Source organism: Bombina bombina, chromosome 5, assembly GCF_027579735.1.
Source record: "Bombina bombina isolate aBomBom1 chromosome 5, aBomBom1.pri, whole genome shotgun sequence".
Taxonomy (NCBI): Eukaryota; Metazoa; Chordata; class Amphibia; order Anura; family Bombinatoridae; genus Bombina; species Bombina bombina.
In genome coordinates, this window is record NC_069503.1 from 325,332,778 (window position 1) to 325,357,510 (window position 24,733).

At 40.4% G+C, this 24,733-nt stretch overlaps 1 protein-coding gene across 1 annotated transcript in view; it reads right to left on the bottom strand.

Moving 5' to 3' along the window:
- Positions 1-24,733, bottom strand: part of AGMO (alkylglycerol monooxygenase) — a 575,264-nt gene that overhangs the window by 477,135 nt on the left and 73,396 nt on the right. The window contains exon 3 of the mRNA XM_053714114.1: positions 12,218-12,369. Coding sequence (XP_053570089.1) covers positions 12,218-12,369 — 152 coding nt within the window. The remainder of the gene's footprint in view (positions 1-12,217; positions 12,370-24,733) is intronic.

Genomic DNA, 24,733 nt, shown 5'->3' on the forward strand with positions numbered 1-24,733 from the left:
TCCTTTAAGTCCACTGTGGTCATGTACTGACCCTCTTGGATCATGGGTAGGATGGTCCGAATAGTTTCCATTTTGAATGATGGAACTCTGAGGAATTTGTTTAAGATCTTTAGATCCAAGATTGGTCTAAAGGTTCCCTCTTTCTTGGGAACCACAAACAGATTTGAATAAAATCCCTGTCCTTGTTCCGTCCGCGGAACTGGATGGATCACTCCCATTACTAGGAAGTCTTGCACACAGCTTAGGAATGCCTCTTTCTTTATCTGGTTTGCTGATAACCTTGAAAGATGAAATCTCCCTTGTGGAGGAGAAGCTTTGAAGTCCAGAAGATATCCCTGAGATAAGATCTCCAACGCCCAGGGATCCTGAACATCTCTTGCCCACGCCTGGGCGAAGAGAGAAAGTCTGCCCCCCACTAGATCCGTTTCTGGATAGGGGGCCGTTCCTTCATGCTGTCTTGGGGGCAGCAGCAGACTTTCTGGCCTGCTTGCCCTTGTTCCAGGACTGGTTAGGTTTCCAGGCCTGTTTGGAATGAGCAACAGTTCCCTCTTGTTTTGAAGCGGAGGAAGTTGATGCTGCTCCTGCCTTGAAATTTCGAAAGGCATGAAAATTAGATTGTTTGGCCTTTGATTTGGCCCTGTCCTGAGGAAGGGTATGACCCTTTCCTCCAGTAATGTCAGTAATAATTTCCTTCAAGCCAGGCCCGAATAAGGTCTGCCCCTTGAAAGGAATGTTGAGTAATTTAGACTTTGAAGTCACGTCAGCTGACCAGGATTTAAGCCATAGCGCCCTACGCGCCTGGATGGCGAATCTGGAATTCTTAGCCGTTAGTTTAGTCAAATGAACAATGGCATCAGAAACAAATGAGTTAGCTAGCTTAGGCGTTCTAAGCTTGTCAATAATTTCATTCAATGGAGCTGTCTGGATGGCCTCTTCCAGGGCCTCAAACCAGAATGCCGCCGCAGCAGTGACAGGCGCAATGCATGCAATGCGCTGTAAAATAAAACCTTGATGAATAAACATTTTCTTAAGGTAACCCTCCAATTTTTTATCCATTGGATCTGAAAAAGCACAACTGTCCTCAACCGGGATAGTGGAACGCTTTGCTAAAGTAGAAACTGCTCCCTCCACCTTAGGGACCGTCTGCCATAAGTCCCGTGTAGTGGCGTCTATTGGAAACATTTTTCTAAATATAGGAGGTGGGGAAAAGGGCACACCGGGTCTATCCCACTCCTTGCTAATAATTTCTGTAAGCCTTTTAGGTATAGGAAAAACGTCAGTACACACCGGCACCGCATAGTATCTATCCAGCCTACACAATTTCTCTGGAATTGCAACTGTGTTACAGTCATTCAGAGCAGCTAATACCTCCCCAAGCAACACACAGAGGTTCTCAAGCTTAAATTTAAAATTAGAAATCTCTGAATCAGGTTTCCCTGAGTCAGTGATGTCACCCACAGACTGAAGCTCTCCGTCCTCATGTTCTGCATACTGTGACGCAGAATCAGACATGGCTCTAACAGCATTTGCGCGCTCTGTATCTCTCCTAACCCTAGAGCTATCGTGCTTGCCTCTTAATTCAGGCAATCTAGATAATACCTCTGATAGGGTATTATTCATGATTGCAGCCATGTCCTGCAAGGTAATCGCTATGGGCATCCCTGATGTAATTGGCGCCATATTAGCGTGTGTCCCCTGAGTGGGAGGCGAAGGGTCTGACACATGGGTAGAGTTAGTCGGCATAACTTCCCCCTTGACAGAACCCTCTGGTGATAATTCTTTTATAGATAAAGACTGATCTTTACTGTTTAAGGTGAAATCAAAACATTTAGTACACATTCTCCTATGGGGCTCCACCATGGCTTTCAAACATGATGAACAAGTAGGTTCCTCTGTGTCAGACATGTTTAAACAGACTAGCAATGAGACTAGCAAGCTTGGAAAACACTTTAAACAAGTTTACAAGCAATATAAAAAAACGTTACTGCGCCTTTAAGAAACACAAATTTTCCCAAATTTTTAAATAACAGTGAAAAAATGCAGTTACACTGACGAAATTTTTACAGTGTATGTAATAAGTTAGCAGAGCATTGTACCCACTTGCAAATGGATGATTAACCCCTTAATACCAAAAATGGAATAACAAATGACAAAAACGTTTTTTAAACAGTCACAACTGCCACAGCTCTACTGTGGCTTTTTACCTCCCTCAATACGACTGTTTGAAGCCTTTTGAGCCCTTCAGAGAAGTCCTGGATCATGCAGGATGAAGCTGTATGTCTGTGTCTGTAATTTTTGCTGTGCAAAAAAAACGCCAAAATAGGCCCCTCCCACTCATATTACAACAGTGGGAAGCCTCAGGGAACTGTTTCTAGGCAAAATTCAAGCCAGCCATGTGGAAAAAACTAGGCCCCAATAAGTTTTATCACCAAACATATGTAAAAAACGATTAAACATGCCAGCAAACGTTTTAAAATACACTTTTATAAGAGTATGTATCTCTATTAATAAGCCTGATACCAGTCGCTATCACTGCATTTATGGCTTTACTTACATTACTTCGGTATCAGCAGCATTTTCTAGCAAATTCCATCCCTAGAAAAATATTTTAACTGCACATACCTTATTACAGGAAAACCTGCACGCTATTCCCCCTCTGAAGTTACCTCACTCCTCAGAATATGTGAGAACAGCAAAGGATCTTAGTTAAGATCATAGAAAATGCAGGCAGATTCTTCTTCTAAATACTGCCTGAGATAAACAGTACACTCCGGTACCATTTAAAAATAACAAACTTTTGATTGAAGAAATAAACTAAGTATAAAACACCACAGTCCTCTTACGACCTCCATCTTAGTTGAGAGTTGCAAGAGAATGACTGGATATGGCAGTGAGGGGAGGAGCTATATAGCAGCTCTGCTGTGGGTGATCCTCTTGCAACTTCCTGTTGGGAAGGAGAATATCCCACAAGTAATGGATGATCCATGGACTGGATACACTTAACAAGAGAAATGTGGGTTTAATGTCCCTTTAACCCCTTAACGACTGAGGACGTGCAGGGTACGTCCTCAGAAAAAAGGCAGTTAATGCCTGAGAACGTACCCTGCACGTCCTCAGTGTGGAAAGCAGCTGGAAGCGATCCTGCTCGCTTCCAGCTGCTTTCCGGTTATTGCAGTGATGCCTCGATATGGAGGCATCCTGCAATAACGTTTGTAAGCCATCCGGTGCAGAGAGAGCCACTCTGTGGCCCTCTCTGCACCGGAGATCGGTGGCTACCGGCGTTGGTGGGTGGGAGCCGGACCGGGAGGCGGGTGGCGGCCATCGATGGCCATGTGGATCTGAAGGGGGGCGGGATCGTGGGCGGGGGTGGCTGGGGGCGCGCACGGGGCGCGCGCGCGTGCACGGGAGGGTGGGGGCGGGCGCGTGCACGGGGAGGGAGCGGGTGGGAACCGCTACACTGCAGAAAATGGGGAAATAAAAAATATAATCAAAATAAAATATATACAATCAGCAAGGTGGTGGGGGTTTGTTTGTGGGGGGTGGGGGGTTGGGGGAAGCTACACTACCGAAAAAAACAACAAAACCCCAAAAAAAGCACTTTTTATTGTAAACTGGGTACTGGCAGACAGCTGCCAGTACCCAAGATGGCCCCCAATAAGGCAGAGGGGAGGGTTAGAGAGCAGTTTTGGGGGGGATCAGGGAGGTTGGGGGCTAAGGGGGGGATCCTACACAGTAGCATATGTAAATATGCTAAAAAAAATTCATTTTTTTTTAAAAACTCTTTTATTTTAGTACTGGCAGACTTTCTGCCAGTACTTAAGATGGCGGGGACAATTGTGGGGTGGGGGAGGGAAGGGAGCTGTTTGGGAGGGATCAGGGGGTGGGATGTGTCAGATGGGAGGCTGATCTCTACACTAAAGCTAAAATTAACCCTGCAAGCTCACTACAAACTCCCTAATTAACCCTTTCACTGCTAGCCATAATACACGTGTGAGGCGCAACAGGATTTAGTGGCCTTCTAATTACCAGAAAGCAACGCCAAAGTCATATATGTCTGCTATTTCTGAACAAAGGGGATCCCAGACAAGCATTTACAACCATTTGTGCCATAATTGCACAAGCTGTTTGTAAATGATTTCAGTGAGAAACCTAAAATTGTGAAAAATTTTACGTTTTTTTTAATTTGATCGCATTTGGCGGTGAAATGGTGGCATGAAATATACCAAAATGTGCCTAGATCAATACTTGGGGTTGTCTACTACACTACACTAAAGCTAAAATTAACCCTACAAGCTCCCTAAAAGCTCCCTAATTAACCCCTTAACTGCTGGGCATGATACACTTGTGGTGCGCAGTGGCATTTAGCGGCCTTCTAATTACCAAAAAGCAACGCCAAAGCCATATATGTGTGCTATTTCTGAACAAAGGGGATCCCAGAGAAGAATTTACAACCATTTATGCCATAATTGCACAAGCTGTTTGTAAATGATTTCAGTGAGAAACCTAAAGTTTGTGAAAAAATTCGTGAAAAAGTGAACAATTTTTTGTATTTGATCGCATTTGGCGGTGAAATGGTGGTATGAAATATACCAAAATTGGCCTAGATCAATACTTTGGGATGTCTACTAAAAAAAAATATATACATGTCAAGGGATATTCAGGGATTCCTGAAAGATATCAGTGTTCTAATGTAACTAGCGCTAATTTTGGAAAAAAATGGTTTGGAAATAGCAAAGTGCTACTTGTATTTATGGCCCTATAACTTGCAAAAAAAGCAAAGAACATGTAAACATTGGGTATTTCTAAACTCAGGACAAAATTTAGAAACTATTTAGAATGGGTGTTTTTTGGTGGTTTTAGATGTGTAACAGATTTTGGGGGTCAAAGTTAGAAAAAGTGTGTTTTTTTCCATTTTTTCCTCATATTTTATAATTTGTTTTATAGTAAATTATAAGATATGATGAAAATAATGGTATCTTTAGAAAGTCCATTTAATGGCGAGAAAAACGGTATATAATATGTGTGGGTACAGTAAATGAGTAAGAGGAAAATTACAGCTAAACACAAACACTGCAAAAATGTAAAAATAGCCTTGGTCCCAAACGGACAGAAAATGGAAAAGTGCTCTGGTCACTAAGGGGTTAAGCAGCAAAAGCTGGTTTGGAGCTATTGCAGTACATGAGTAGGCTCATGTGAGCCAACTTACCACACATTAAAGGGTATGAAACCCATACATTTTCTTTTGTGATTCAGACAGAGCATATTATTTAAAAAAAGTTTCCAATTTACTTATATTACCAAATTTGCTTAATTTCCATGATATTCTGTGTTGAAGAAATAGCATAGTACTCTTGCAAATGAATAACATTCTTGCAAAACTGCTGTCATATAGTACTCCAGAAATGAGCCAGCTCCTAAGCATAAAAAAGATACCAAAAGAAAGAAGAAAAAATAAAAGAAGTAAATTCGAAATTTGCTTGAAATCTTATGATCTATCTGAATCATGAAAGAAAGAAAAAACTAAATTTATGCTTACCTGATAAATTTCTTTCTTTCTGGATATGGAGAGCCCACAACGTCATTCAATTACTAGTGGAAATATTACTCCTGGCCAGCAGGAGGAGGCAAAGAGGACCACAGCAAAGCTGCTAAAGGGACACTGAATCCAAATTTTTTTCTTTTGTGATTCAGATAGAGCATGCAATTGTAAGCAACTTTCTAATTTACTCCTATTATCAAATTTTCTTCGTTCTCTTGCTATCTTTATTTGCAAAAGAAGGCATCTAGGCTTTTTTTGGTTGAGGACTCTGGACAGCACTTTTTTAATGGTGGATGAATATATATACCCAGGTTGTTCACCAAAAATGGGCCAGCATCTAAAGTTACATTGTTGCATTTCAAATAAAGATACCAAGAGAATAAAGAAAATGTGATAATAGGAGTAAATTAGAGCGTTGCTTAAAATTTCATGCTCTATCTGAAATAAGATAGAAAAAAAGGTGGGTTCAGTGTCCCTTTAAGTGTCACTACCCATAATCCCCAGTCATTCGACCGAAGGGAAATGGAAAAGGAATAACACAAAGGTGTAGAGGTGCCTGAGGTTTAGTAAAAAATAACTGTCTTAATAAAGGGTGGAGTCGTGGACTCTTCATATCCGGAAAGAAATTTATCAGGTAAGCATAAATTTTGTTTTCTTTCCTAAGATATGGAGAGTCCACAGCATCATTCAATTACTAGTGGGAACCAATACCCTAGCTAGAGGACACAGAATGAACAGCGAGGGAGAACAAGACAGGCAGACCTAAACAGAAGGCACCATCGCTTGAATAACCTTTCTCCCAAAAGAGGCCTCAGCCGAGACAAAAGTATAACATTTGGAAAATTTGGAAAAAGTATGCAGAGAAGCTTTATTTTTGAAAGCCCAAGAAGAGGAGACAGCCCTAGTGGAATGAGCTGTAATTCTCTCAGGAGGCTGCTGTCCAGCAGTCTCATAAGCAAAATGAATCATACTTTTCAACCAGAGGGAAAGAGAAGTAGAAATAGCCTTCTGACCCTTATGCTTTCCTGAGAAACAAACAAACAGGGCAGAAGACTGACGAAAATCCTTAGTCACCTGTAAGTAGAATTTTAGAGCATGCACATCATCCAAGTTGTTCAACTGACGTTCTTTATGATAAGAAGGATTGGGACAGAGAGAAGGAACAACAATTTACTGATTAATATTTCTATACAAAATCACTATAGGAAGAAACCCCAATTTAGTACGAAGAACCGCCTTATCCGCATGAAAGATAAGGTAAGGCAAATCACACTGCAAAGCCAAGAGTTCCGAAACTCTCCGAGCAGAAAAGATAGCAATAAGAAACAAAACCTTCCAAGATAGCAACTTAATATCTATGGAATGCATTGGCTCAAACGGAGCCTGCTGCGAAACTTTAAGAACAAGATTAAGGCTCCAAGTAGGTGCAATAGGTTTAAACTCAGGCCTGATTTTGACCAGGGCTTGACAAAAAGATTGAACATCTGGCACATCCGCCAGATGCTTGTGTAACAAAATAGATAATGCAGAAATCTGACCTTTCAGAGAACTTACTAACAACCCTTTCTTCAGACCTTCCTGGAGAAAAGACAAAAATCTAGGAATTCTGACCCTACTTCAAGAGTAGCCCTTAGATTTACACCAATAAAGGTATTTACGCCAAACCTTATGGTTAATTTTTCGAGTAACAGGCTTGCGAGCCTGGATCATGGTCTCAATGACCGACTCAGAAAATCCACGCTTAGACAGAACTAAGCGTTCAATCTCCAAGCAGCCAGCTTCAGAGAAATGAGATTTGGATGTAAGAATGGACCATGAGTTAGAAGATCCTTCCTCAGAGGCAACCTATAAGGCGGCTGAGATGAAATCTTCACTAGGCCTGCATACCAGATCCTGTGAGGCCATGCAGGAGCTATTAGAATTACTGATGCTCTCTCTTGTTTGATACAAGCAATAACTTGTGGAAGGAGCGCAAACGGAGGAAACAGGTATACTAGACCGAAATCCCAAGGATCTCTTGACCTTGAACTGTACCTTGGAAGCTTGGCGTTCTACTGAGAAGCCATTAGATCCAACTCCAGCACACCCCATTTGAGGGTTAACTTGGAGAACACCTCCGGATGGAGAGCCCCGGAATGAAATGTCTGTATGCTCAGGAAATTCCGCTTCCCAGTTGTCCACTCCAGGAATGTGGATGGCAGATAGACAACAATTATGAGCTTCCACCCACTGAATAATCTGTGCCACCTCCTTCATGGCTTAGGAACTTCGAGTTCCTCCCTGGTGGTTGATATAAGCCACTGAAGTGATGTTGTCTGACTGAAACCTGATAAACCGGGCTAAGGACAATTGAGGCCAAGCCATCAGAGCATTGTAAATCACTCCCAACTCCAAGATGTTTATGGGGAGAGCAGACTCCTCCAGAGTCCAGAGTCCCCGTGCCTTTAATGAGTCCCAGACTGCTCCCTAGCCTAGCAGGCTGGCGTCCATGGTCACAATCACCCAGTAAGGTCTCCGTAAGCATGTGCCCTGAGACAGTTGGTCCTGAGAAAGCCACCATGGGAAAGAGTTTCTTGTTGATTGGCATAGATCTATCCTCTGAGACAGATCCAAATAGTCTCCATTCTATTGTCTGAGCATGCATAGTTGCAGAGCTCTTAAATGGAATCGAGCAAAGGGAATGATGGTAATGGAAGCAACCATCAGACCAATTACCTCCATACATTGAGCCACTGATAGCAGAACAGTAGACTGAAGAGAGTGGCAAGAGGAGAGAATTTTGGATTTTCTGACCTCCGTCAGAAATTTTTTCATGGATAGGGAATCTATTATAGTCCCTAAGAAAACCACCCTTGTGGCTGGAACAAGGTAACTCTATTCCAGATTCACTTTCCAACCATGGGAACGTAGAAAAGACAACAAGATCTCTGTATGAGAGTTTGCTTTTTGAAAAGATGGCAACTGAACCAATATGTCATCCAGGTATGGCGCCACTGCAATTCCCCAACACTGATCACTGCCAAGAGAGCCCCCAGAACCTTTGAGAAAATTCTGAGAGCTGTGGCAAGGCCAAACGGAAAAGCCACAAACTGAAAGTGTTTTTCTAGAATGTGGATGGGAACATGAAGATACGCGTCCTTCAGGTTTATGGTCATCATGAACTGACCCTCTTGGACCAAAGGAAGAATGGAACAAATGGTTTCCATTTTAAAAGACGGTACCCTGAGACACTTGTTGAGGCACTTTAGGTCTAAAATGGGTCGAAAAGTTCCCTCTTTTTTTAGGAACCACAAACAGATTTGAATAGAATCCTAGACCCTGTTCCCTTACTGGAACTGGAACAATCACTCCCAGGGAGGAAAGGTCCTGAACGCAGTTCAAGAATGCCTCTCTTTTTACCTGGTATGCAGATAATTTTGAGAGGTGGAATCTGCCCCTGGGAGGGAAAGTTTTGAATTATATTTTGTAACCCTGAGATAGCCCAAGGATCTGTGACATCTTGTCTTCACGCTTGACAAAATACTTGATCCGATCACAGACTTAGACTCAGCTTAGGGTTTCTTTAATTAGTTCCCCTTATTCCAAAACTTATTGGGCTTCCATGAAGACTTGGACTACTCCTGCTTGGGAGAGGGAGAGGAAGACTTTTGACCTTTAAAGTTACAAAAGGAACGAAAATTACTTTGATGTCCTTTGAGTCTGTTCTTCTTGTCTTGCAGTTGAAAAGACCCTTTTCCTCCCATAATATCAGAAATTATTTCTGCCAGACCAGGTCCGAACAAGGTCTTACCCTTGTAAGGAAGCGACAGAAGCTTGGACTTAGAGGTTACATCATCTGACCAAGATTTTAGCCACAATGCCCTGCGGGCTAGGACAGTGAAGCCAGACAACTTGGCTCCCAGTCTAATAACTTGCATGTTAGCATCAGAATGAAAGGAATTGGCTAGTTTGAGAGCCATAATCCTATCTTGTATCTCCTCCAACAGAGTCTCTACTAAAATTGACTCAGACAAGGCGTTGCACCAATAAGATGCTGCACTTACAAACTGCAGGTTGCCATTGAAGACCTTGATGAACATACATCTTCTTCAAATAAGCTTCCAGCTTTTTGTCCATGGTATCCTTAAAGGAGCAGCTATCCTCTATAGGGATCATAGTTCTCTTAGCCAGAGTAGAAATAGCCCCTTCTACTTTAGGCACCGTGCACCAAGAATCTTTAATGGAGTCAGCAACAGGAAACATCTCTTTAAATGCAGGAGACAGGGAGAAAGGAATCCCTGGCTTCTCCCATTCCTGTGAAATAATCTCCATCACACGGTCTGGGATAGGAAAAACTTCCACAGAGGAAGGAACATCATAGTATTTATTAAGTTTACTAGACTTCTTAGGATTGACAATGACAAATTTATCGGAGTCATCCAATGTAGCCAATACCTCCTTTAACAGTAAACAAAGGTGTTCAAGCTTAAATCTGAAGTTTACTTCTTCAGTATCAGATGAAGGAATAATACTGTCTGAATCTGAGATTTCACTCTCAGAGGCTACTGACATATCTTTTTCATCGGACTTATGAGGGTGGGCAACCTGCGTAGCAGTAGGTGGAACAGAAACCTTACTATCTGAATGTCTAATTTTCCTCTTGCGTTTTCCAAGCATAGGAAAAGCAGATAATGCCACAGATACTGCAGAAGATACCTGTGTAGCAAAGTCTGCAGGCAAATTAACTCCTCCAGGAGGCTGAGAGGAACTGCAGAGCACTGTATGTGATGCCATAGAGGCTTAGGACGTTTGAGGAGAAAGCTGTGGCATTGCCTGAACAGCATCATCCTGAGAGACATTGGGCTCAGAGGGCAACAATTTATCTTTAAACTGAAGTGTTCTAGCTAAGCATGCAGCGCAGAATTGCATAGGCAAAACAATTTATGCCTCAAGGCATAACAAGCATTTGTCAAAAGACACAGAGTATTGGTCCATGTTCATAATACTAAATAAAAAAATTCCCCAAAATGTAGAAATATTTTAAATACTCTGTCACTTTAAGAATTTTTAATACCACAGCCGCTTAATGTTATGCAAAAATTCTTTAAAATAGTAAACCAATCAGGCCCCCTACACCTCAGACAGGCTGAGGTGCCTTACCGTAACACAATTTGGCTGCCAGAAGTCTCTCAAACGATCATATAGTAGATCGACACTGAAGAGACTTAAATTCACGCTGCTCCATGAATATCCGACAGCAGAGAGAAGTCACATGACAAGAGACAGGAAACTATGCAGCAATTAAAAGGTGCACGTTTCCCTCTGCATACAACACTGGAGCTTAATTTACACAAACACTCAAGCAGTCTGTCAGTTAGCTTGTTCTAGCTAAGCAAGCAAAAAAAACAACTGCCAAATTTTAAGCTTATACATGAATCCCTGTATAAAACATAAGCCACACACATACTAATAAAGAATTTCAACAAAATTAGTCCAAAGATGAAAAACGTCCCAATAAAGGGAAGATTAACCCCTAGGGGTAAATTTAATAATGTGTGAGCGGACATGATACGCTGTAGTGTATCATGTCCGCCGCACATTGATAAATGCCAACAGCATACGCTGTTGGCATTTATTATTGCACCAATCGGCCGCTAGCAGGGGGTGCCAATCAACCCGATCGTATTCGGTCGGTTTGATTTCTGTCCGCCGCCTCAAAGCAGACGGACAAGTTATGGAGCAGCAGTCTTTAGACTCGCCCGAAACAAGTGGCATCAAGATCCCCCTAGTCTCAACATGCATAATGTGCCTGCCCACTGCCAAAAAAATTATGTGTAAAGGATTTTAAAATTGTCCACATCTACTGCATATGACAACTTTTTCTGAAGTGCAAGTTTCCAAAACCTAGAAGACAAAAATACTTACCTGCAGTCTAGCTGTCTGGCAGGCAGAGACCTGTAGAAAAAGAAAGAAAGAGTAACCAACTCTGGCTTTCTGTACCATGGGCAGCAATGTGTTAGGAAACAAAACAATGACTACTTTAGAACTTCCTAACTGCTTAAAAGCCACCACTACTCTACTGAAGAGATTGACGTAGACTCAGCTAAACCCAAATCCTTGCTTCCATGGAAAAGTACCCGAAAAAAGAATTAATTTCTTTAGACACCTAACTTCACCTCCTCCATTGACAGAGGCAAAGAGAATGACTGGGGATTATGGGTATTGGAGTGCTCTTTGCCTCCTCCTGCCAGGAGTGATATTCCCACTAGTAATTGAATGATGTTGTGGACTCTCCATATCTTTGGAAAGAAATAGGTTATATGTCCCTTTAAGAAGTAGCAGCATTATAATAACTACTACTTGACTTCTCTGCAACTCATATATTTGTGGTGAGTGACAGACCCTGCTCTTATGCAATAGGTTGCACAAGGGCAAGGGGTGGCACTGCACAATCATTTTCTTGTAAAATTATACATTATGAGCAGACATGATCCTTTGCTTGGAACCTTGTCTGTCTAACTAATGTTGAATGATGCACATAGTTTTATGCAAGTAATAGTGCAATTATAAAGTGCTCATATATACTGGATAATTGTTTTTGTACTTTTAAGTCCTTTTAAGACTGAAAGTCTCAACATTTTCAGTTGCATGTTCAGCAGTACCATTAAAGCCAAATCTATGTTTAAAATTATTTCATACCGTGGGCCATGCGATGAAACCAGTAGTATCCAAAATCTACACCAAGGAATGTCAGCCACCATGTCCAGGGAGAGTCCCAAGGCAACTCAGCAAGTTTATAGTTGTTCCATATGTAGATATACATAGTCACCTCAAGACCTCGAAAGGCAACACTGTGTCAGGAAGAAAAGAAAATTGCATTCTTAAGTTTATTACATTGGTTCTGAAATGGCAATGTAAAGACTGACAAACTATATTGTTTATTAGAATACATAATATTGTATTTGACTTCCAAGTATAGAGACAGACAGACAGACAGACAGACAGACAGACAGACAGACAGACAGACAGACAGACAGACAGACAGACAGACAGACAGACAGACAGACAGACAGACAGACAGACAGACAGATAGATAGATAGATAGATAGATAGATAGATAGATAGATAGATAGATAGATAGATAGATAGATAGATAGATAGTTATGGTAACATCTTGTAAAATAAATATATGCAATTCCATACTAAAATTCCAATTGCAAGCAAAACTTTAGGTTGGACAGAACTATTTTGCACATCACTTTGGGAATTTTATGAGATTAGTAATGCATGTTAAATTTAGCAACACATAAGACTCTAATGAATTTGCAGAGATTAGTGAGCTGTTTGGAAATCACTCATATATATCTTTCTTCTCCATAATAGTTGCAATATTGGGTGTGGTGATGTCACCAGCATCCCCAGATTCCCCTGGCAATGCTTGGTCACTAGACCATCAGGTGTGCAGGGATAAGTGTGTGGATGGGGGAGGCACAATGAGCTTGTAAAGCAATGCCTCCACCCAGAATGAGGACACATGTTAATCCTCCACTTGATAAGCATTGTGCAGATTAGGGACATGTCATCATATTATGGAGAATGGCATTTTCAATTTGATGTTCCCGGTTTAAAGAATTGTGCTTTTGAAGATGCAAACTTATTACAAACTCTATTTTCTATTGTCAGTTGTGGAAAGAGTTAATAGTTTAGTATGGCAATTTGCGAAAGGGTGTGTGGTGGTTTAGGGGTTAAAAGTGGAGCGTGGTAATTTGTGATGGGGTGAGGCAATTTAAGAGGCTAATAGTGTAGGGAGTTTATTGAGGTTGGGGTGTGGTGGTTTAGGGGTTAATGCAATGGGGTGTGCGAAGGTTTAGGGGTTAATAGTCTACCGGGTTAATTTGTGATGGGGTGTGGTGGTTTAGGGGTTAATAGTGTAGTGGCATAATTTTAGATGGAGTGTGATGGTTTAGAGGTTAATATTGTGGTGGGGTAATTTTCAATGGGGATGTGGCGATTTTAGGGGTTAATAGTGTAGCAGGGTAATTTGCAATGGCGAGTGGTGGTTTAAGGATTTATATTATGTAGAGATTTTATTGCGGTGTGTGTGGTGGTTTAGGGGTAAATAGTGTAGCGGGGTAATTTGCAAAGGGGGTATGGTGGTTTAGGGGTTAATAGTGTAGCGAGATCATTTGTAATGGGGGTGTGGTGTTAAAGGGGTTAATAGTGCAGCGGGGTAATTTGCGATGGGGGAGTGGCGATATAGGGGTTAATAGTGTAGCTGGGTAATTTGCGATGGGGGTGTGGTGGTATAGGGGTTAATAGTGTAGCGGGGTAATTTGCGATGTGGGTGTGGTGGTTATAAGGGTTATAGTGTAGATGGGTAATTTGCGATGGGTGTGTGTGGTGGTTTAGGGGTTTTAGTTCAACTTTTTACTCATCCCAAACTCATTATGTGAAATTTCAAGTTGTGTAGAAAGTTTGAGCGTAAAATAGGATTGCGTTCAAGCGATCACATTTACTTTCAACCTGTAATACGAGTGTACATTTGTGCTCGATGGGACCACTAAAAGTATAAGGAGCGCCAAATATCACAAATTCGCACAAAAACAAACTTCCGGTAATTTAAAACCGCTCCGCTTGTAATAGGGAGTTGAGCGCCAAAAATACAGTGATCTTGCGATAGCGTTTCCTCTTCTCATAAACCAGATTGCGTTCCATCCATAATCTAACCTTGAATTGGCGAATTTTATGTCTGACCTGCCAGTTAGGCACAGGTGTTCTCAATAAAAGTACCAATACTTAATCTTATTCAACTTAGCATTACATACTGTATATATTTCAAGTAAAAACACAGTCCCCATAGGCTTCAATGTAAAGGCACTTTTCAGTTAGTTTTTTTTTTTTTTCTAACACCCCTTATAACTGATTTGTGCTGTCATTTAAAAAAAAAAGAAAAAAAAAAGGATGCTCATATTTTTAAATTTAATAAAGCAACTGTCCACTTTATTTGGAGGGCAATTGGGGGGGCATTTTTTCATGGTTAATTTCACTTAGCGTAAAGGGCTAACGTGAGCTTGCGGTAGCATTCAAGGGATATGAAACCCAAGATATTTTTTTCATGATTTAGGTAGAACATACAATTTTAAACAACTTTACAGTTTATTTCTATTATCAAATTTGCTTCATTCTATTGGTATAATTTGTAGAAGGAGCTGCAATGCCCTACTGGTTTCTATCTGAACACATAGGTGAACCAATGACAATCGGTATATATATATATATATATATATATATATATATATATATATATATATATATATATATATATATATATATATATATATATATATATATACACATATACAGGTGACCCTCGGTTTAAGCCGGTACAATTTGCACCATTTCAGAATAACAACCTTTTTTTCCAGTCATGTGACTGCTATTGAAAAGCATGGAAAAGCAGTGCACTTATTAAAATAACTATCCCTCAATTCAGGCCTAGTATGAGGAAAAGCAATTTCTACCCAGTAAATAGTAGGAGTAAAGGCATAGACGTGTTCTAACGTACAGTGGAACACAAACTGAAAGAATTATCAGACAAAATACAAAAAGAGAGAACCAACAAAAACAAGGATAGGTATCAGCATAATCTAAACAGAGAACAACATCTAGCTATAAAATCACTACAGAATAACCATCAGATAGTCATTAAGGAATCGGATAATGGGGGAAATGTGGTGGTCATGAATAGTGACTACTAAATTAATGAAGTTTACAGACAATTTAATGAGGAAGATGTCTATACCAGACTCACTTTCAATCCCACAAATAAGTTTAAAGCTAAATTGGAGGATATCCTTAGTTTAGGTAAACAAGTGGGTGCATTTGCTGAGACATTGTTCGAAACACTATCACCCACTAACCCGTACACACCAATTTTTTATTTTTTACCAAAATTACATAAGGACAGTCAAAAACCACCGGGACGTCCTATCATCTCTGGGGTGGGGTCATTACTTGAACCCCTCTCAGAGCTGGTGGACACTTATCTTCAACCCTTAGTTACAGATTTAATGAGTTATATAAGAGACTCAACAGATGTCCTTAACCAAATGAATAATCTATTATGGAAAGACACCTACTGCCTAATGACAATAGATGTCACTGCATTGTATACATCCATCCCACACCACCAGAGGTTAGAAGCATTATCATTTTTTTTTACTAACTACTCCAATTATACCAAGGAAATTGTAGATTTTTTGCTTATCGCCGTGGAATTTCTTTTATCTCATAATTATTTTCTCTTTGAGGGGTGTTGCTATCTCCAGAGACGTGGGACGGCCATGGGGGCTAAATTTGCCCCCTCCTATGCCAATCTATATATGGGTTGGTGTGAGGCCTCCCATGTCTATGGAGATGACAACCTCTTCAGGGAACATATTATTTATTACGGCAGATACATTGATGACCTGCTGGTGGTATGGGATGGAGACATAGAACTTGCTAACTAACAACAATTGCATGAACTTAAAATTCACATCACAGTACAGCACTGACCACATATAGTTCCTTGATCTGGACCTAATAGTAAATAGGGACCAAAAAACTGTAAATACGTCTATTTACAGAAAGCCTACAGGTGGCAACACGATATTGAATTTCAAATCCAGTCACCCTGCACATGTAAAGAAGGCTATTCCCAAGGGTCAGTACATAAGAACTAAAAGAATCTGTTCAGACACACAAACATTTGAAGCTCAGTGTCAAATACTTGAAGACAGATTAGCACAAAGGAGTTATCCTATTCCATTGCTCAAAAAAAACAAAGAGGAGGTGGATAAAATTCCAAGAGAGAATTTGTTGAAATATAAATATAAACATAAGAACACAAAAAATTGCAATACATTAGCCTCCTTGAATGAAAGCAAACTTGTATTCAGCACACCATACAGTCTTGAGTACCAGAAAATTTGTGATATCATCAAACAATGCTTACCAATATTATCCAAATATCCAAACTTAGAGCAAATAGCAAGTATAGGTTGCAGATATGTGGCAAGAAAAAACAGAACCATTGGCAATATAATAGCACCCTCAGATCTGGTAAATACAAGTACCCGCACATGGCTCCCACAAAGGTTAGATTTTTTTAAGTGCAGGGCACAAAGATGTAACACCTCCAGCCATGTAGTGGAAGGAATACATTTTACTTCCACAGCAACACAACGTACATATAACATTAGACACAAACTCAATTGTAAATCGAATCATGTAATTTATTTACTGACCTGTAGGGGGTGCCATATTCAATATGTCGGGAAAAAGAAACGACTTGTCAGGGACAGGGCACAGAAACATATTAGGGACATTGAAAATCCAGATGTATTCACCCCAGTTGCCAGACATTTCAAAATGGAGCATTCAGGCAATGCAGCTCTTATGTCCATACAGGCCATAGATCATGTGCCGCCACACAAAAGGGGTGGGGACAGAATCCAAAAATTAGATTACAAAGAGGCACAGTGGATATTTTTACTTAATACCAGATGCCCACAAGGCATCAACAAGGAGAATGATGTAAATCTCTTTATTTAATCCTATAAATCTTATAACATCTAGATTACATTTGCAGTGGTGTATATTAAATATTGTAATAAACTTGTTGGATAAAAGTACGTATATGCACCCACATAGTATTTAGTATACTTCTGCCTTTATCCGGTTCCTTCATTGAAACAGTATGAAAAGACCATAGGTTAAATGCCAAATATATCCTTTAACATCTTTTTTTGAAAAATATCTATGCTTATTTCTATTGTAATAAGTCTATCTATGCCATTAACAAATATTCAGCTCCTTTCTATCTCCGTATATAGTAGCACTTAGAGTAAAAGGACAATAAGGGGTTAATCTTGTTTGTTTTTAATTATTTGCAATGTCCCTTTAAATAGGAGTATCAGTGAAAGCTCACATTCAGCAGTGAACAAGTGTGCTTGAGACACACGAAACATGTCTGCTGGTGCTACACTGATACCCCTTATTGTCAGTGTGTAGAGCTACGGCTCTTCTTTGTTTTTAGAGTGTACACAATAAATTTATTTTTATACTTTCTACTGACCCTGCTTCAATATTTGGACTTAGTAGGTCGTTAGCCCTGTAGCCGAAATTTGTGGTGATACACTTATTAAAATAGCCAGTAGGTGGAGCTGTCCGCTTGTGTTGCACCAAAGTTATGCAAGATTAGCAGACTGAAATTAATCTGTGTACACAGACTAGACCTTAGCTATCAAGCAGCTTTCAAAGCAACAAGATCTAGCAGCCACGTCCCTATTATCTTCCTGTCCAGCTGCTTGAGGTGAGGGTGCCTAACTGCTTAATCAGTCCAGATTGAAATGCATAGAATAGGTGCAGACCCAATATTATCTAACATGCTAATAATGCAGAGAACTGTTTGCAGAAAAATGCTTGTAAAAAATAGTTTTTGTTCATTAAACTTAGTTTGATGATGCAGTCTGTTGTGTGATTATTTAATTAGGTTTATAATGCTGTTTAGCATTTAAAGTCTTCATTTCAAAGCTTGAAAAATAATGTATTAGGTGTTACTTATGACAATTTTTAGAGGGGCCTGGATCCTAACTCCCTCACTTCCCATTGACTTACATTATAAACTGGGTTTCAATTTACAATGGTTTCGATTTACAACCATTCCTTCTGGAACCTAACCCTGGCGTAAACTGATTGCTACCTGTATATATATATATATATATATATATATATATATATATATATATATATATATATATATATACTGTATATGCAGCCACCAATCATCAGCTAGAACCTAGGTTCCCTGCTGCACCTGAGCTTACCTAGATAAACCTTTCAGCAAATGATAACAAGAAAAGGAAGCAAATTAAATAATAGAAGTAAATTGTAAAATTGTTAAAAAATTATATGCTCTGTCTAAATCCTGAATGTCCAATTATAACGTTACTGTCCCTTTAACCAGTCATTTGTAATGGCTGGTTAGTTAACGTGTGCCCGTAGTTGGCTTTGATGGATTCCTGTGACAGTACACAGAAACATGCTAAGGCTGCAGTCACATTGTGCAGAGTCAGACAATGCTCATTAGAATGAGTGTGCAGCCCACATCCAAAGAAGAAAGCGCCAATGAGGCAGACAAAAAGAACCAGGGGTTTAAAATCATATCAATACAAAGTAACAGTCTAGAATGACAACAAACTTCTTGCTGACAAAAATGAAAGAAGCAAAAGAAATAGTGAGTCCCTTAAACTGGCACTTCTGCCCCATCTGCCAGTCCATCAAGCACCGCATTAACCACTCCTGAAAAAGTACATCTAGCACCACCTGTGCCACTCTTGCCCCAATCTGCCAGTGCATCAAGTACCACTTGAGCAATTCCTGCACCAGCTACCAGTGCATTTAGTACAATTTTTACACTCTGAGTCCTGCCCTAGATGCAAGTGCATCCAGCACAAAAAGACTAATCACATTAGCCATTGTTTCTGCAGATTTCACATTCTTCCAGCGATACCAGTAGTCCACTAGCTGTGCTTCATGTCCCAGGGAAGCCTCTATTTTTTAATTTGCAATCTTAGCAAGAAGCTCTTGCATATCACGCAAGCTGTTGACTCTTCTTATTCTGTTGTATGAAACTGTACTCACTGACTTTGGCCCTGGCTTTCTTTGCAATTTCTATAAAGGAAAGACCTACACTTTAAAGGGTTATAATGGTCTACATACATTATTTTTGGTAACCTAAACTTTTACTTTAACCTCTGTCAGTTTACTGTTTACCCTTGTAACATTTCAGGTTCACTGGACCTGAACTGCTTTAATTTAAATAAAAACTGGAAAGAAATTGAAATATTCTAAAACATTGTTTCTCAACTCCAGTCCTCAAGTTCCCCTAACAGGCCAGATTTTCATGATATCTTATCTAAAGTCCAGGTGAAATAATCAGTAACCATGGTTATTAACCAGCTCTCATACATTAGCTGACTATTTCACCTGTGCTCTACTTCAGATATCATGAAAACCTGGCCTGGCCTGGGGTACTTGGGGACTGGAGATGGGAAACGTTTGACCAGTAGTATAGATTCTTACTCTATGTAACACCAATATGCCCTGGCTCTTGTGCTGTTTTCCTGAGTGACTGCCCTGCTTGCCTGCCATCCTGCCCACTTGTGTTGCTCCAAGTTACTTTTACTCTATGTGCCAGTTACTCTTATTCCATGCACCAAAAATGTGCCATGTTTCTTGTTCAGGGTTCCTAAACGGCCCGTTTACCTGCCCTTCTGCCCACATGGGTAAACAAATTAGAGGCATCACAAAAAAAAAAAAAAAAAAGACAAATGACAAATAATTTGTCAAAAAATTACATTTTTCAAAATACACATTTACATATTATAACCATCTTTAAGTTAATTTATTCATTCTTTCAAAAATGCATACAATTGCACTACCTGTTGTAATAAATACTGGTAGAGGTCCCTGCCGAGAGTCTCATTGTTGTAATCGGCTCTTATGCGGGTGATCTACAAACAGCTGGGCTCATAGGCTTACATGCTAAGTGGTTCAAGGGGATAGCAGTGGAGTTAGGAAAGGTTAGTGTAGGATGTATGCATCCTTGAACAGTAGAGTCTTTAGGGAGCGCTTGAAGCTTTCAAAACTAGAGGAGAGTCTTGTGGAACGAGGCAGAGAGTTCCACAAGATGAGAGCCAGTCTGGAGAAGTCTTGTAAACGGGAGTGTGAGGAGGTAACAAGAGAGGAGGAGAGTAGGAGATTGTGGGCAGAGCGAAGGGGTCGGGAGGGAGAGTATCTGGAGACAAGGGCCTCTATTTAACAAAGGTCTTGCAGACCTGATCCGACAGTGCAGATCAGGTCCGCAAGACCTCGCTAAATGCGGAGAGCAATACGCTCTCCGTATTCAGCATTGCACCAGCAGCTCACAAGAGCTGCTGATGCAATGACGCCCCCTGCAGACTCGCGGCCAATCGGCTGCCAGCAGGGGGGTGTCAATCAACCCGATCGTACTCGATTGGGTTGAATTGTGGTAAAGTCTGTCCGCCTGCTCAGAGTAGGCGGACAGGGTTATGGAGCAGCGGTCTTTGTGACCGCTGCTTCATAACTGCTGTTTCTGGCGAGCCTGCAGGCTCGCCAGAAACACGGGGCATCAAGCTCCATTCGGAGCTTGATAGATAGGCACCAAGGTCTGATATGTAAGGGTGGAGCAATGCAGTTGAATTTTGGGTTTAAGTCTGGAGGCAAGAGGAAGCCAGTGAAGGGATTAGCAGAGAGGTGCGGCAGATGAAGAGCGACATGTAAGGAAGATGAGCCTGGCAGAGGACAGAGTTGCAGTAGTCGAGGCAGGAAAGGATGAGACAGTGGAATAAAATATTAGCTGTGTCTTGTGAAAGGAAATGTCTAATTTTAGAGATGTTTTTAAGGTGGATGCGGCAGGCTTTAGCCAAGGACAGAATGTGAGGAGTGAAAGAAAGATCTGAGTCAAGTGCGACCCCAAAACATCGAGGCTGCAGGGTAGGGGTAATGATGAAGTTATTGATAGTTATAGAGAAGTTAGGGGTGAAGATTTTTGAAGAAGGGGGGGGGATAAGGAACTCAGTTTTGGGGAGATTTAGCTTAAGGTATGGCAACAGTTTTGCAAGAGCACTAGAGGGCAGCACTATTCCCTGCCATGTAGTGCTCCAGACACCTACCTAGGTATCTCTTCAACACAGAATATCATTGGAACGTGCAAATTTGATAACAGAAGTAAATTGGAAACTTTTTAAAAACTGTATGCTGTGTCTGAATCACAAAAGAAAATTAGGGGATTAATATCCCTTTAAGTATATTTGCTAGCCAATGGACAATAGTAATTTTATCTCACATTTTATACCTTTTAATCTTATTTGTAGACACAAATAATACATTATTGGATACTTATTTGTAGGGCTGTCTGTTCTTTATCTAGTTGCCTAGGTAATGATATTTGTTTGAATTATGTTATTAAGCTATCATTTAAACTCAAGTAAAAAAAGTAAATGTATCCATTGTTTTACCACTTGTATACAATTGCTTCTATAATAAGCATACATATACTTTACATGTGTAATTGTAAGTAACATTTTCAATTATTTTTTATGTATTATTAACATACAACTACTTAGTTAATTTACTGACAAACACTATTGCTAACAAATATTTTCCAAATCTTTCTTTTTTTTTCTTCTCAAAAAGTGCAAAGGGCTTTACCAAAAGGAAAATCTGTTTGCAGACATGGAAAAGGGATTTTAGTGGTATGGTTTCAATTGGTACATGAGGATAATAGGTAGTTGTAAGTTCTGCCATTTCCAAAACAAAGTAAAACCGCCAGCAACTAAAATCTCCTATTTCCTGCACAGGTGCCAGGCTTTAAACAGACCTTCAATTTACTACTCTGTCACTGAACATAATAGCACTGACACAAATCGATCTGAAACATGCCTAGCATGCAGCCGTTAAAGGGGCATTAAAGTTCTGACCCCTGTAATCATTGATAAATGATTCATCTCCCTCACAATTAACCATGTGTAAAAAATATGGCATTAAAGGGACAGTCTACACCAGAATTTTTATTGTTTAACCCCTTAACGACACACGTCGTACAGGGTACGTCTTACACAAACTGGTCTTTAAAGACCAGCGATGTACCCTGTACATCGTCAGGGGTTTCAAGCGGCTGGAAGTGATCCTGATTCGCTTCCAGCTACTTTCAAAGTATTGCTGTGATGCCTCAATATTAAGGCATCACTGCAATACCTTTTTAGGCACACTAATGCAGAGAGAGCCACTCTGTATTGGCCAGCGATGGTGCAGATCGTTGGTGGGTGGGAGCCATTGCAGGGAGGCTAGTGGGTGGCCCATCGCTGGGGAACTTCCTTCCGGCCAGCTGTACTCAATGTAGGGTGCGCAGGCACCCACGATCTAGGCACATAAAAAAATAAAAGTGTGAGAGAGAGTACTGGGAGACAGTGATGGCTGGCGGAGGAGGGGGGAGAATACTGGAGAAAGTGGGTACTGGCAGACAGCTGAAAGTACCCAAAATGGTGGCAAATAGTTAGTGGGGGGGAGTGTTAGAGAGCTATTTGGGGTGATCAGGGAGGTTGGGGGCTAAGGGGGGATCCTCCACAGCAGAATATGATTTAAAAAAAATAATAATAATAATAATAATTAAAAAAAACACCCTTTTATTTTAGTACTGGCAATTGTGGGGTGGGGGAGAAAAAAAAGAGAGCTGTTTGGGAGGGATCAGGGGGTGGGATGTGTCAGGTGGGAGGCTGATCTCTACACTAAAGCTAAAATTAACTCTTCAAGCTCCCTACAAACTACTTAATTAACCCCTTCACTGCTAGCCATAATACACGTGTGATGCGCAGCAGCATTTAGCGGCCTTCTAATTACCAGAAAGCAACACCAAAGTCATATATGTCTGCTATTTCTGAATAAAGGGGATCCCAGAGAAGCATTTACAACCATTTGTGCCATAATTGCACAAGCTGTTTGTAAATAATTTCAGTGAGAAACCTAAAATTGTAAAAAAATTTAAGTTTTTTTTAAATTTGATCGCATTTGGCGGTGAAATAGTGGCATGAAATATACCAAAATGGGCCTAGATCAATACTTTGGGTTGTCTACTACACTACACTTAAGCTAAATGAACTCTACAAGCTGCATACATGCTCCCTAATTAACCCCTTCACTGCTGGGCATAAAACATGTGTGGTGCGCAGTGGCATTTAGCAGCCTTCTAATTACCAAAAAGCAATGCCAAAGCCATATAAGTCTGCTATTTCTGAACAAAGGGGATCCCAGAGAAGCATTTACAACCATTTATGCCATAATTGCATAAGTTGTTTGTAAATAATTTCTGTGAGAAACCTAAAGTTTGTGAAAAAGTGAACATTTTTTTTTTATTTGATCGCATTTGGCGGTGAATTGGTGGCATGAAATATACCAAAATGGGCCTAGATCAATACTTTGGGTTGTCTACTACACTACACTTAAGCTAAAATTAACTCTACAAGCTGCCTACATGCTCCCTAATTAACCCATTTAGCAGCCTTCTAATTACCAAAAAGCAACACCAAAGCCATATAAGTCTGCTAAAATGGCATGTCTGGTACACAGTGTTGGAGCAAGGGTCCATCTGACCACTGATACCTGGTCTGCAAAGCATGGTAAGGGCAGGTATATTACCTACACTGCGCACTGTGAAGCGGGCGTAACCCTTACACTACCTGATCGATACAACATCATACCTGATGTTTTAAAGCACGTTATTCCAAACAATTTATTAATGTTAGGTGATTAAGGCCCTTTATGGCTTAAAACCAGACTCTGCATCAACTATGTAATTTTCCATGGGAGTTTTGCCATGGATCCCCCTCCGGCATGCCACAGTCCAGGTGTTAGTCCCCTTGAAACAACTTTTCCATCACTATTGTGGCCAGAAAGAGTCCCTGTGGGTTTTAAAATTTGCCTGCCTATTGAAGTTTATGGTGGTTCACCTGGTTAGCCCGTTCGCAAACTTTTGCGGAAGTTCGAGTTCGACGTTCACGAACCCAAATTTTTAGGTTCGCGACATCATTACTGAGGGAACAAGGCAAATTTAATGATACAAGTCAATTGGAAAGTTGTTTAAAATTGCATGCCCTATCTGACTCATGAAAGTTTAATTTTAAATGAACTGTCCGTTTAATATGTTAATTACTATTGTGTTTAAAAAACTTTTTTTTTTTTAAATAAATAAATAAAATATTATCACCAGATATCTGATATCTGACCAGATATTGTTTTAGATAATACAACTGAGGATATAGCGGTTTGGGAATAGTGTCTCTTGCAAAAGGGCTTTTTCACTGTGTGCTGCACCTGTGAGCGTGTGTTCTGCTGAGCTACCACTAGGGACTCAGTATGGCTGCTGACCCAGGAGCGAGTGCAGGAAGCTGGGGAGGTGAAGCACAGAAAGACTGCGATTTTAGTTTGACCTCTGAAGAAAAGATTAAGACCAATGAAAATGAATATTTGTCTTAGATTGAGCAAGAAAAAGCAAAAAAAAACAGCATGATGTGTCAGCTTCTGAGAAGCTGAAAGGTAATGGGGATGTGCAAAGTGAGCAAACAGCAAAAACTGATGAACAGAATTTAAAGT